The sequence below is a fragment of the Mandrillus leucophaeus genome, unplaced genomic scaffold, assembly GCF_000951045.1.
Source record: "Mandrillus leucophaeus isolate KB7577 unplaced genomic scaffold, Mleu.le_1.0 Scaffold131, whole genome shotgun sequence".
Taxonomy (NCBI): Eukaryota; Metazoa; Chordata; class Mammalia; order Primates; family Cercopithecidae; genus Mandrillus; species Mandrillus leucophaeus.
Window position 1 is genome coordinate 2469868 of NW_012101266.1, and position 13283 is coordinate 2483150.

The following is a 13283-nucleotide window of genomic DNA, read 5'->3' on the forward strand; positions in this document are numbered from 1 at the left end:
CCTCAGGCTTCTGAAGGTCATTGTTCACAAACCTGGATATTGGGTGAATTTCTTCCTTCCCATAGAGAAAAATGACTCTCCTTTCTGAATTCTGTGTCCTGCCTGGATGGAAGCTTTCTTTGATTCTACCATAGACTTGTAGGTGATTTTCTTCATAAGGAGCAGAGATGGAGGAGGAGACCATTTAGGTCTTTGGCAATATTCTATGTAAGAGATGATGGGGGCTTGAACCAGGGCAGAAGTAGTAGGCAAGATAAATGTTTGGATTTTGAATACTTTGAAGGGTAAAGCCAATAATCTGATATGGTGTGTTAAAAAGGAAGCCCAAAATAAGTACGCTCACATCAACCTAAAAGCAAGGAGTAGAGGCAAAATTAATATAGAGAGTTTATTTGGGCCAAGGTTGAGGACTGCAGCCTAGGACATATTTCCAGGTTGCCGTGGAGAGTGCTATGGAGAAACAAATGGGCTGGAGTTTTTAAAGAAAAGAGAATGAATCAGCAGAGGGGGGCATTACAAAAGTTATTTCTCAAGAAATGTCATTTATTTGCAGAAATAACATTAGTTAGTGATTGGCTATACATGTGGTTGAATAGGGTATACGGCATTTTATGGCTACTTGGTGTCAGTCTAGGGCTTGCATAGCAAGTGGCTTCAAGAGGTAATTATTTAGCTCAAGGGAGAGTGAGACATGACTGCTTGCATTCCTTAGATAAGAAGTTTTTTTCTTCTTATCATCTGTCATCTCATACCACACAACTGGGAGTCGAGGGACCTTACATGACTTGAGCACATTTCGCCTCTTGAAATTAAAGATGAGCAGCTTCCTTTCGTTTAAAGATAAGTCACATGACAATTTAATTTTGGCAGTTAAAGAATTGGTTCCCCAACCTAAATCTGCAGCCAAGATGAATTTTCTGATTCACCTCCTTCCCTACAGTTTCTGGGTTTTGTTTATCCTCCAATTCCAAATGGCATAATTGCTTTCTTTCTCCCACTCTACACCCATCACCAGCCGGGTGTTTCAACTTTTTCTATCTCTCAAATAGGATGCTCCAAAGGAAAAGAGAGGTGCTATTTCTGAGGGAAAAGAATGTAGGATAGTTGAAAACAACAGCACGGTATTTTCTTCACAAACTTGATTTTAAGATGACTGAAAAATCTAAAAGTGAAATAAACATTTTAAGAAATACAGTATTTGCTCTATTACTCTGTGTTGTCTACTTTGCTTCACATTTAAGCTATTACAACTATAGAGTTAAGACAATTGTGATTCCTAAACTTAATTCACATGATTGATGAAAACCAAGCTTAATTCTCTGTTTAAATGTTGTGTACTGCTGGAAGTAACACATAGCATTAATAAATAAAAGGAATTCGACACCCATCTTGGGTAAAAAGCATTTCTGCCTTCATTCTAACATAGATTTCATTTTGGCTTTTAAAAAACAGCTACTGTGCTATACCGCCGTATCCGGTAGTTGTAAATACTGGGCAATGTTACCTTTCTAGGGCTTGTTTCCTCATACATAAAACCTATTGGTACCCCAGGCCAGCTCTCCTATTGCTTCCTGATCCGGGACAATCTAAAAACCTAATTTAAGAAATATTTGGTGTCCAGTGTAAAATAGTGTGCTTGATGTCTTATTAGCACAAGCCATAGAAGAGCAGGAAATTCATATAATGAAACGGACCAGCTGTGAGTAGTTTCCAGTGGATATAACCTCTCCTTTGTTGGCCTTTAAATAATAAGTACATCAGCTGCTGCAACTGCGATGCATGCACTGTGGAAATCCTGCATATTCTTAAACTGCCATCCCAAGGCAGAAAATGCAGAATTCCTTTTTATTTTGACTTTTAAAGGGGTTAAATTCGGGCGTGGTCCTGGGGTGCTCTCGGGGAGGTTTCCCTTACCTCTCCCGGTGAGGCTACTTAACCTCACCAGCACTCCAACGCTGCCCACACTTTCCTACCCGGTCCCACTGGGCACGGGCCAATCGGCTCGTTCCTTCCCAGCGGCAGGGTGGAACCTGGAGCCTGGACTTCGGAGACCCGCCCCCTGTACGTGGCGTGCGTGCATGGCGCTACGCGACGCGGGCTGCTTTCTCCAGCGTGTGGCGCCCCCTGGCGGTAGCCGGGCTTCGATGCCACGGCCTGACCGGAGTGTCCGCCATGGAGTCGCAGAAAGAGGCGCGAATACTCCAGGAGCCCGTGGCGCGGCCTCCTGGGGCCTCAAGGTCTCAGACGCCGAACGCCAAAGAGCGGCAGGAGGGCGGCCCTGTGCCGGCGGCGGCTGCCCTAGGTGCAGAGGCGGACGACGACAGTGCGGACGGGCTGTGGGAGCTGCCGGTGGAGCCGGCCAAACGGAGGCCCGAATGCAGCCGCTGCAGGTGACCGCGGGGCCGGGGGCGGGGACTGCAGCTGGCAGCGGCCTTTGGAGGAGGCTGCGGCGCCCCCTGCCGGGGTATCGGCGGCTCGGGCAGCTCTGCGCTTAGGTTGGCGGAGTTGGCGGGTGCACGTTGGAAATCTCGGAAATGCCGGGCACAGCTACCTAGTAAGAAGCCCTTTTTCCAGGTTCATGATTATTTAACCTTACTTCCTGCAATATATTGAGCGTGTCATGGGATGAGCAGACATCGTTTCTGTTTCCAAGAAGCTTAAGCGTCCGATAGGGAAATAAAGGGTGATGACAATAATACTTGTAGTATAGTTACACAGTCATACTTAAGTGGCATAGTCGTATCACAGTTAAAACACATAAAGTGGATTGAAGGAGAGAGACAGTCTCCTTTGCCTATCCTACCAGAACTCTAAATATAGGGCCTTTTCAGGTCTTCATTCTAGGCTCTCTTCTAACCCTACAGACGTCCCACTGGTAATTTTTAAAATCAGTTTTCATGGTAATTTATCATTTATATCCCAATGTGTCTCAGACCTTTATTCTGAGCACAAGATCTGTGCATTAATTTATCAGGTGTTTATTGAGTGCTTTGATAATCACTGACAATGCAATGGAGTCCGTGTCTTTATGTATTCTCTTACTGAATACGGATAATAAACCAGCAAACAAACTATCCAATATGTAATTACAAACTGAGAAAAAAACAATGAAGGAAAGGAATGGGATGCTCTTATAAAAAATAGCTAGATGGTGTCGTGAACTATCTCTGAGATTTGAAAGATGAGAAGATTCCAGCCTGGGGAAAAGCATTCCAAGAAGGGGAACAGAAGGACTGAATATGGTTGAAGGTCTTTACTGCTTGAGTACTTGGAGTTTGTTACTTTGGACATTTTGACCTTTTCCTAGGGCTCTATTGTAAGACTTAAGAGGAAAGGATCTGAAATATAGAATGTTTTTATATTTTCTAAGTATACTATGTATAGTTGACCTCTGAGGAGGATGGAAAATTTGTGATTAGAAGGGACTGTGAATTTGAACATAGGGGTTTGTGAATGTAATTAATTTAAACAAGTTGTCTCAGGGGGTTAGGGGAAACATTTAAAAGTGTTTGGAGGAGTCTCAATAGGATACTGAAAGAAAAGTGTTTCAAATATAAATCAAAGGCTAAATTACTGTGCTAGCTTTATTATGTAGTTTTTAGTCTGTTCAGAATTGTTAATTATAAATATATAGTTAAAAATCTGTTTAGCAGATATTTATTTTATGATGCTTTCTAAAAAATAAAAATGACTTGCTGAATTTTGTCTTTTTTTCAGTTACATTTAGTTAATACCTTAGGATTACAATTTTTCCCAACATTTCTGCACTTCGCTTATTTCTGGTGAAATTTGCTACCTGTGAAAAGCTCTCCTCCCTCTTGTCATGCTATGCATTTTATTTGCTTTAATTAGGTAGAATATAATTCTAGAATTATGGAGAATATTTAGGTGTTGTCAATAAGACAGAAATGAATTGATGGCTTTTTATATTTTATTTCATTAGGTTATTAGAGTTCTACTAGTACCCTGCGTGAACTTCTTTACATTTATGCTTAAAATAGTTTTAAAAATGCATTCTTAGATTTGATTGATCATTGAGTCACAGTTATTTGACTATTTACTTAAACTATATTCATTTCTCTGAACACATTACTACAAATGTCATAGCCTAAGGGAGTTCCAGAAATTAGGTTTGTTCAGGAAGTGCAAACTCAGTTTAACTTTTCAGCAGAATCTTGCTTGTTAGAAATATAACATATCTTCAATATGAATGGAATATTCTTTAAAAGATCCCAAACTTGTAGTTTATTATTGCAGGATATAGGTTCTATAAATGTATTCTGTCCTCTATGTATATCTTGTTTACAAAACCTGCCTGTATTCCATTTACCTCTTAGAATACCTTTCCTATCCCCCATTGCTGAACATATAACATTATTTTTTTTTCAGATAAAGACAAAGCCTTGGTTGATCTCCCCAGAGTATGTATCATTAGCGTTATTTGAGATAAAATAAGAAGGATGAGGGTCATGGGACATAGTAGGTGCACAAAAGATTTGTTGAACTACTTGGTAAAATTCAGTTGTTCAACAAATATTTTTGGAGACCCTACTTCCAGACAGTGTGATAGACTATGAAATACAAAGATGAAAAAGAGATGACTTCAGTTCTCCTGTAGATCAGGACCTAGTGGAAAGTGGCATATCTATTTAAATGGGGAGCCCTCAGATTAAAAATCCGATGATGTAGGGCAGCTTTTTCAAATTATAGGTAATGAACCACAGTGAAACTTTTGTTATATGCATCCTTGTACGTAGTAGAGAATGTATTCAAAAAGAATTTGACAAACATCAAATTTTTGAGGCTCTGAAGAAAACAGCAAAAAGTGTTTTCTGAATTTTTCAAAGTAAAAGCATTTGTAAAATAACTTTGTTCAGGTTAAAATCATTTTGCTAATTTAAACATCTTATTTAAATTATATGACCTCAGATTGGAAAGATTTAAACACTTTTTATATGTGTTTGATATCCTTCGGCAGTCTTCGAAATTAGGCCGTCATGGAGTAAGAGTCAAAAGGCGAAAGGGTGCATGTTCACCAAGTAGTGCTTCTGAGATTTTACTAGAGTCTTTAATTTTGTTAGGAAATAAAATGTAATGTTCGTGTGTATATGTATGTATATATGTGTATATATGTAAAATGCACGTAAGCATGTGGTCTTTTTCTTGTTGAATTCTACACTATCAGCTTCTTTCTTAGATGTGTATATGTGAGGTGTTATAGGAACATATAAAAAGGTGCTCCTAACCCTAAGTTTGTGTGGTGGAGATGAGGAAAAGATCTGGGAAATCTTAGAAGTGACATGTAAGCTGAGACTGAAGGACATAACAAAATATTTAACCTGGATTCTAATATTTAGGATTAATTAGGGAAGAGACTGGCTGGGGGAGGACTTGAGGGAGGAAAAAGTGAGCTCTGGTTGAGGGAACAGTATGTATGAGAGTTTAGGGCATAGAATGTATAGTGTATTTGGAGAGTTTGGGAGAAGGCATGGAGTGGTGAAAGACAAGGCTGCAGAGATTAGTAGTGGTTGCCTCAGAAAGGGCAAAATAAACTATGTCAGGGAGTTTGGGCCTAATGCTCTATAACCCAACAAGCCAGCCACAGTAATATTTTTATATTTGAAAGGTGGTGACAAATTTGACTTTTGTAGGTGACTTTTGCTGTATAATTTATACTTTTTCATTTTATAAAAAAAGCAACTGGATGGTGATAAAAGGATACAAGCTTGACTGGGAAGAATTAGGGCCTCATTCCAGAAATATTTTAGGCATCTTAATTGTACTTTTGTATCTTCTGCAGATACTGCTATGCATTTGAGGATGGGTCATAAACGACTTGCAAATCATTGGTCATAGGAATAATAGAATACTGTCTAAAAACAGTGTGTTTTAATTCCCGTTTAAGGGAAGAAACAGCAGGGAGAGCATGCACACAAACTGAATCAGATAGACCCTGAGATGGAAGTTTTTGTGTCTCGAGTGTTTTCTTTTCAAAAGTAACAAGCTGTAAGAATTATAATAAACCATTTCTACATGTTTAACACCCTTTTACTAAACATCAGCCATCTACCAGGCACATACTAGGCCTAGGTATTTTATATATGATAATATTTTATTTAGTTCTTGTTTAGATTGCTGCTGCTTTTTTTTTTTTTTTTTTTTTTTTTTTGAAACAGTCTTGCTCTGTCACCCAGGGTGGATTGCAGTAGTGCAATCTCGGCTCACTGTAACCTCCACCTCCCAGGTTCAAGCCATTCTCCTGCCTCAGCTTCTGGAGTAGCTGGGACTACAGGTGCCTGCCACCATGCCTGGCTAAGTTTTTTTTTTTTTTTAAGACGGAGTTTTGCTCTTGTTTCCCAGACTGCAGTGCAATGGTGTGATCTCAGCTCACTGTAACCCGTGTCTCCCAGGTTCAAGCGATTCTCCTGCCTCAGCCTCATGAGTAGCTGGGATTGCAGGCATGCACCACCATGCCTGACTAATTTTGCATTTTTAGTAGAGATGGGGTTTTTCCATGTTGGTCAGGCTGGTCTCGAACTTCTGACCTCAGGTGACCCGCCTGCCTTGGCCTCTCCAAGTGCTGGTATTACAGGCGTAAGCCACTGCGCCCAGCCTAGGTTTTGTATTTTTAGTAGAAGCAGGGTTTCCGCCCTGTTGGTCAGGCTGGTATCGAACTCCTGACCTCAGGTCATCAGCCTGCCTTAGCTTCCCAAAGTACTGGGATTATAGGTGAGAGCCACTGTGCCTGGCTACTGTTTGCTTTTAAATGATGAGGGAATAGAGGTAGCAGGCAAGTAGCAGAATTGGTTCTCTAGCTCCAGTCCACTTGGCTCCCTAGCTCATGCAAGTACTTGATCTCACTCCAGGCTCCTTGCTGAAGAAGCGTTAAGATTTTGTTTGTACAGTAGGTATTGTCACCAGTTGAAATGGCATCACTAACGCTGCAAGATTTTCAGGCTTTTTAAGTTAGTAACAGGATGCTGAGTTTTAGTATTTTCTCTGGCTTTTAAATTCCACATATCATAACTTTTTCCTTATTCTTTAGGCTTGGATATTCTGGAGGAAAAAGTGATGGGGGGAACATCATAAGAGAGAAACAGAGAGATAGAGTCAGGGAAGGAGAGAGAGAAGGGAAGACTGCAGGTGTTTAAGAAGAATGCGCGAGCCACAAACTGGCAGTCTACAGATGTTTTGCTTTGAACTGTGTTTTTCAGCTTTTAAATTAGTTGCTAATAGTTCAAAATCAAGATGTTTTATATAAAAATTCAGATTTCTGGCTTTCGTTGACAGTGGAAAGATCTGACAGCTTCAGAGACCACCTTCCTGAGCAGTATTTGGTTAAGCTCAGTATTATTGGCTGTGCCCTTATATTGGGCATGATCTCTCCAGGTCACCATAGCTCCTAGTCATTCCTGCTGAACTCATTAGTGGTTAACTGCTGGCCCCTCATAGGCATTCATGTTTTGATTCTGGGTCTCCTGTACATCATTGTGGTTGTCTGACTGAGCAACTGGTAAATCGGTCTTCAAGTTTGGTGGGAAAAGTGAAAAGCGGTAATTCCCAGGGTAGTTAATGTAGAATAATTGAAACTGTTGAATCAGTATCATCACTTAGAAAACAAACTATTTTGGGCTGGGCGCAGTGGCTCATGCTTGTAATCCCAGCACTTTGGGTGGTCGAGGTGGGTGGATCACAAGGTCAGGAGATCGAGACCAGCCTGACCAACATGGTGAAACCCCGTCTCTACTTAAAATACAAACAAATTAGCTAGTTTTGGTGGTGAGCACCTATAATCCCAGCTACTTGGGAGGCTGAGGCAGAAGAATCTCTTGAACCTGGGAGGCGGAGGTTGCAGTGAGCCGAGATTGCACCACTGCCCTCCACCCTAGGTGACAGAGTGAGACTGCGTCTCAAGGGAAAAAAAAAAAGAAAAAAGAAAAAAGAAAACTGTTTTGGTAAATTTAAAATTGGCTAGATTATTGATGATTTTTAGGGTAAAAATTTGGATATTCTGAAGCTTAATTTTTGTACATATTAAAGATATATTCTCAAGAGAAAATTATTACATTAATTTGTTCTTTCCTGTTGGTATAGAAAATATGTTCTTTGAAATAGTTCATTCGTAATATATGTGGAAAGCTAACTGATTTACAAATCACTGTGCAGGCTAATTGTATGTCCAAAGTTGAGCAAAGGTGATATATGTCAAGAGGGAATTTTTTCATAACCTTAATTAAGTCTTCAAAGAGGAATGGCCAGTTTTAAAAACCACATTAGAGCTTTCTAAGTGTTTGATTTATTTTCCCTAGGAAAAATAGGAATTATATTTTTACCCTCTGATAGGTAGAAGTTTTCTTCAAAGACTGTAAAAGCACGTTAATTCCTTGAGTTCATTTGCCCAAAATTAATAATTCATAGTTTCTATTAGTGCTTATGTAGGTAGAGAATATATTCAGAAATAGTCTTGCCTAAAATTTGGTATCACTTGAAAAGAGTTCACAGTACTTTTACATTTCTGTTTAATACATGAGACAACCTTATGATTTAAATAGTGTTATTCCGTTTTATAGACTCTTACAGTCAGATGGCTAATAAGAGGCAGAGCTGCTTTAGCGTTCATCTTTTTATTGCTATACCACGTAATAATGAATTATACTTAAATGAGCAGTATGACTGCATTTGTTTTCTTGCATATAATAAGTATTTACATGAGGGGTTTCTTTGCCTTCTTCTAATCTAAAGATTCTTTACCTTTGGTCATAGGTATTTTTAATTATTTTGAGATGAGCAATTTTTAAATTATTGTAATTTTTAAAGTCAAGCCTGTATCTCCTAAATTCTTTATCTGTCTGTGATGAAATTCTCATTTCTATTGCTAGCTTTTCACTTTTATGTTAGAAAGGCAGATTTGGGAAGGCTGAGGTGGGAGGATCATTTGAGCCCAGGAGTTCGAGGCTGCAGTAAGGTAAGAAGGTGCCACTGCACTCTTGCCTGGGTGACGGAGTAAGACCCCATCTCTTAAAGAGAGAGAGAGAGGTTGAATTTTTTTTTTTTCTGCTGAGTTTATTGTTTGTTTGCTTGTTTTTCATTTTTCACTATTGGAAACCTAGTTGAAAAGTTATGTATTGAGCCTATTGACCTTGCAAAGAGTAGAGAAATTGACCTGATACAAATGTCTCTCATCTGTTTATTTATGTAGACAAGTTATTTGACAGTCTAATTCTTTTTTTAAAAATTGTGGTAACATTTACACAATATAATATTTATCATTGTAACCATTTAAGTGTACAGTTTAGTTACATTAATATATAATGTTGTATAGCCATCACCACGATTTATACTCCAAACTTTTTCATCATCCCTACATAAACTCTGTCTGTTAAACTATAATTTCCTATTCTTCCCTTCTGTCAGTCCCTGGTAACCTCTATTCTGCTTTTTGTTTCTATGAATTTACCTATTCTAGATTTAACTGGAATCATATATTTGTCTATCTGTGTCTGGCTAATTTCACCTAGCATAATGCTTTCAAGGTCCATCCATGTTGTAGCAATGAATGAAAATTTCACTTAATTCTGTGGCTGAATTGTATATATTAAACCACATTTTGTTGATCTATTATCCATTCCTCTGTTGATGAATACTTGGGTTGCTTTTACCTTTTGGCTATTGTCAATAATGATGCAATGAACGTTGGTATACAAATAATCTGCTCTAGTTCCTGCTCTCAGGTTTTTTAAAATATATATTTTAGGTTGGTACAAAAGCAATTGTGGTTTTTACCATTACTATCTAGGAGTGGAATTGCTGGGTCATATGGTTTTATGTTTAACTTTTTGAGGAATTGTCAAGCTATTTTCCACAGTAGCTGCACCATCTACATTCCCACCAGCAATGTATGCACCTTCTGTTTTTTCCACATTCCTGCCAACACTTACTATTATCCATTTTATTATGCCCATCTTAGGAGGCATAAAGTGATATTTCATTGTGGTTTTGATTTATATTTTGCTGACTAATAATGTTGAACATCTCATGCTTTCGGCCATTTGCATATCTTCTTTGGAAAAATGTCTATTAAGTTCTTTTGGCAGGCGAATTGTAATGAGTGGGCTCTAAAGTGAGGCTGCCTGGGTTTAAATCCTGGCTCTGTGACATTGAACAACAAGTTACTGAACATCTTTGTATTTCACCTTTGCCAAATGTAAAAGTGAGACAATAATAGTTATCTCTACCTCACAGTGTTCTTAAGAGGATCAAATCATTTAATACAATAGAGCGCTTAGAACAGTGCCTTTTGTATAGTAAATGCTCAATAAATGTTAGTTGTATTTAATTTTAGGAATCTGAGAATGCTTTGCCTTGACTTATGAAAGAAAAGTGAATTCTGGTTAACATGTAAAATATATTTTTTAAAGCTTCAGAACTTTTTTGTGGTAGAATACATAAAACATCCAATTTACTATTTTAACCATTAGAAAATATATTAATTTTGAAATGAAGTATGGGATGATTAAAGAAGAAAGAAAATATAAGATATTGTTCAGTAGTGATAAGAACACAACTGAATTGGTTTTGTTTTACCAACTCTGCACTAATCAGCTGTGCAACTTTGGGTGAAGTACTTGAATTCTTGGTGCTTTTGTTTATCTGTAACAAATAGCCTACTTTATAGGATCAGATTAATGTACATGAAAGCAATTAATACAGGAAGTATGCATAACTTTTACGAGGTAATGGAACGGTTAATACCTATCTTTGGAAGATAATGTTTTTTTAAGTTTTTTTATTTTTATTTTATTTTTTGTTTGGTTTTATAAGTAAACTTATCTCATTATAATTGCTCTTGTGGCAAAAGTCATGACACTGTCCTGAAAGCAAGTTGCCTTGTAATGAGATCTTTGTGGTATTTAAGTACAGTCTTCCCTTGCCATAGGAGAGTAATTTGTTCCTGAGTCACTCCACACTCACCCCTAGTAGAGTGAATTCTGGAAAGCACAATTGTCTTTGAAATTGATGATACACAGTTACCTAAGTAGTTAACAAAGCATATATATGATACTTAATGTGCTTGACATTGAATCTTTTAATGCAAACCCCCAGAATAACTCACTGAAAAAAATGCAATAATTACCATTGCTATAGCAAACCATGAATTCTTTGAGAGAACCTGATGTAATATATATCAATTATATAGTGGCAATGATGACACCATTACTATTGTATTAGTACGTTTTCATGCTGCTGATAAAGGCATACCGGAGACCGGGCAATTTACAAAGAGGTTTAATGGACTTACAGTTCCACGTGGCTAGGGAAGCCTCACAATCATGGCAGAAGGCAAGGGGAGCAAGTCCCGTCTTACATGGATGGCAACAGGCAAAGAGAGAATAAGGAAGAAGCAAAAGCGGAAACCCCTGACAAAATCATCAGATCTCATGAGACTTACTTACTACCATGAGAACAATATGAGGGAAACTGCCCCGATGATTCACTTATCTCCCACGGGCACTCCCACAACATGTGGCAATTATGGGAGTACAATTGAAGATGAGATTTGGGTGGGACACAGAGCCAAACCATATCAACTATTATATTATTATTATTATTTTTTGACATGGAGAGTTAGTATTTGGCTACTGATTGATTTTATTCTTAACTTTTAGTTTTGAAGTAGTTTTAGACTTACTGAAAGTTGTAAAAATTGTACTGAGAGTTCTGTATATCTTTTACCCAATAACTCAATATGGTTATTATACATAACCATAGTACTGTATAGAACTATAAGGGCCTGAGAATTTATCTTATTTGCAAGTGGACAAGTTAGCCTGTCACAGTTTCATGGACGCTGGCAAAAGACATGAAATTCCTGGGCCAAAGACAAAGGACTTTATTACTCAAGGCACAATAGGGAATATGACCTTCATGTTTGTGTTGTTTGCCTTGTTCTCCCCTCCCACTCCAACCCCTACAGGGATTTCATAGATAATTAGGTAGATGCTGTGCACATAGTGGGTTTGCGTCCTGGCTGAAGGACCTTGAACTTAGTGTGTTCCTGAATTTTTTAATAATGAGTTGCAAGTAAACCTGCTCTTTTTCCAGAGGGAGAACTTACCTGTCTTCCAAGGCTATTCACCATGTAGATACCTTTGAAAAGATAGTCCAGAACAAAAGGTTTTTGTCTCACTCACAAAACGTACAGAAATGTAAGAGACCTATGGAGAATTACCTCCAAAGTTCAGTTACCAAAATGAAGAAATGAACATTGGTACAGTACTATTTTTCTTTTCAACTTTTAAGTTCCAAGGTACATGTGCAGGATGTGCAGGTTTGTTACATAGGTAACATGTGCCATGGTGCTGCACACATCAACCCATCCCCTAGGTATTAAGCCCAGCATCCATTAGCTATTCTTCCTGATGCTCTCCCGCCCCCTGCTCTCCTGACAGGCCCCAATATGTGTTATTCCCCATGATGTGTCTGTGTGTTCTCATTAGTCAGCTCCCACTTATAAGGGAGAACATGCAGTGTTTTGTTTTCTGTTCCTGCATTAGTTTGCTGAGGATAAAGCATCTAGCTTCATCCATGTCCCAGTAAAGGACATAATCTCATTCCTTTTTATGGCTGCATAGTATTCCATGGTGTATATGTGCCACATTTTCTTTATCCAGTCTATTATTGATGGGCATGTGGGTTGATTCCATGTCTTTGCTATTGTGAACTGTGCTGCAGTGAACATACACGTGCATATATCTTTATAACAGAATGATTTATATTCCTTTGGAAATATACCCAGTAATGGGACTGTTAGGTCACATGATATTTCTGCTTCTGGATCTTTGAGGAATTGCCCCATTGTCTTCCACAATGGTTGAACTAATTTATACTCCCACCAACAGTATAGAAGTGTTCTTTTTTCTCCACAACCTCACCAGCATCTGTTGTTTCTTGACCTTTTATTTATTGTTATTTATTTATTTACTTATTTATTTATTTGGGGGGATGGAGTCTTGCTGTGTTGCCCAGGCTGGAGTGCAGTGCACGATCTTGGCTCACTGCCAGCTCTGCCTCCCAGGTTCACGCTATTCTCCTGCCTCAGCCTCCTGAGTAGCTGGGACTACAGGCGCCCACCACCACGCCTGGGTTTCACTGTGTTAGCCAGGATGGTCTCGATCTCCTGACCTTGTCATCCACCCTCCTCGGCCTCCCAAAGTGCTGGGATTACAGGCATGAGCCACCATTCTCAGCCTCTGTTTTTTATTTTTTGAGATGGAGTCTCACCC

At 38.7% G+C, this 13283-nt stretch overlaps 1 protein-coding gene across 1 annotated transcript in view; it reads left to right on the plus strand.

The window, feature by feature from the left end:
* The first annotated feature begins 2172 nt into the window (after positions 1–2172).
* Positions 2173–13283, plus strand: part of DTWD2 (DTW domain containing 2) — a 162569-nt gene continuing 151458 nt past the window's right edge. The window contains 2 exon segments of the mRNA XM_011972856.1: positions 2173–2390; positions 5596–5604. Of these exon segments, the coding sequence (XP_011828246.1) occupies positions 2173–2390; positions 5596–5604 (227 nt within the window).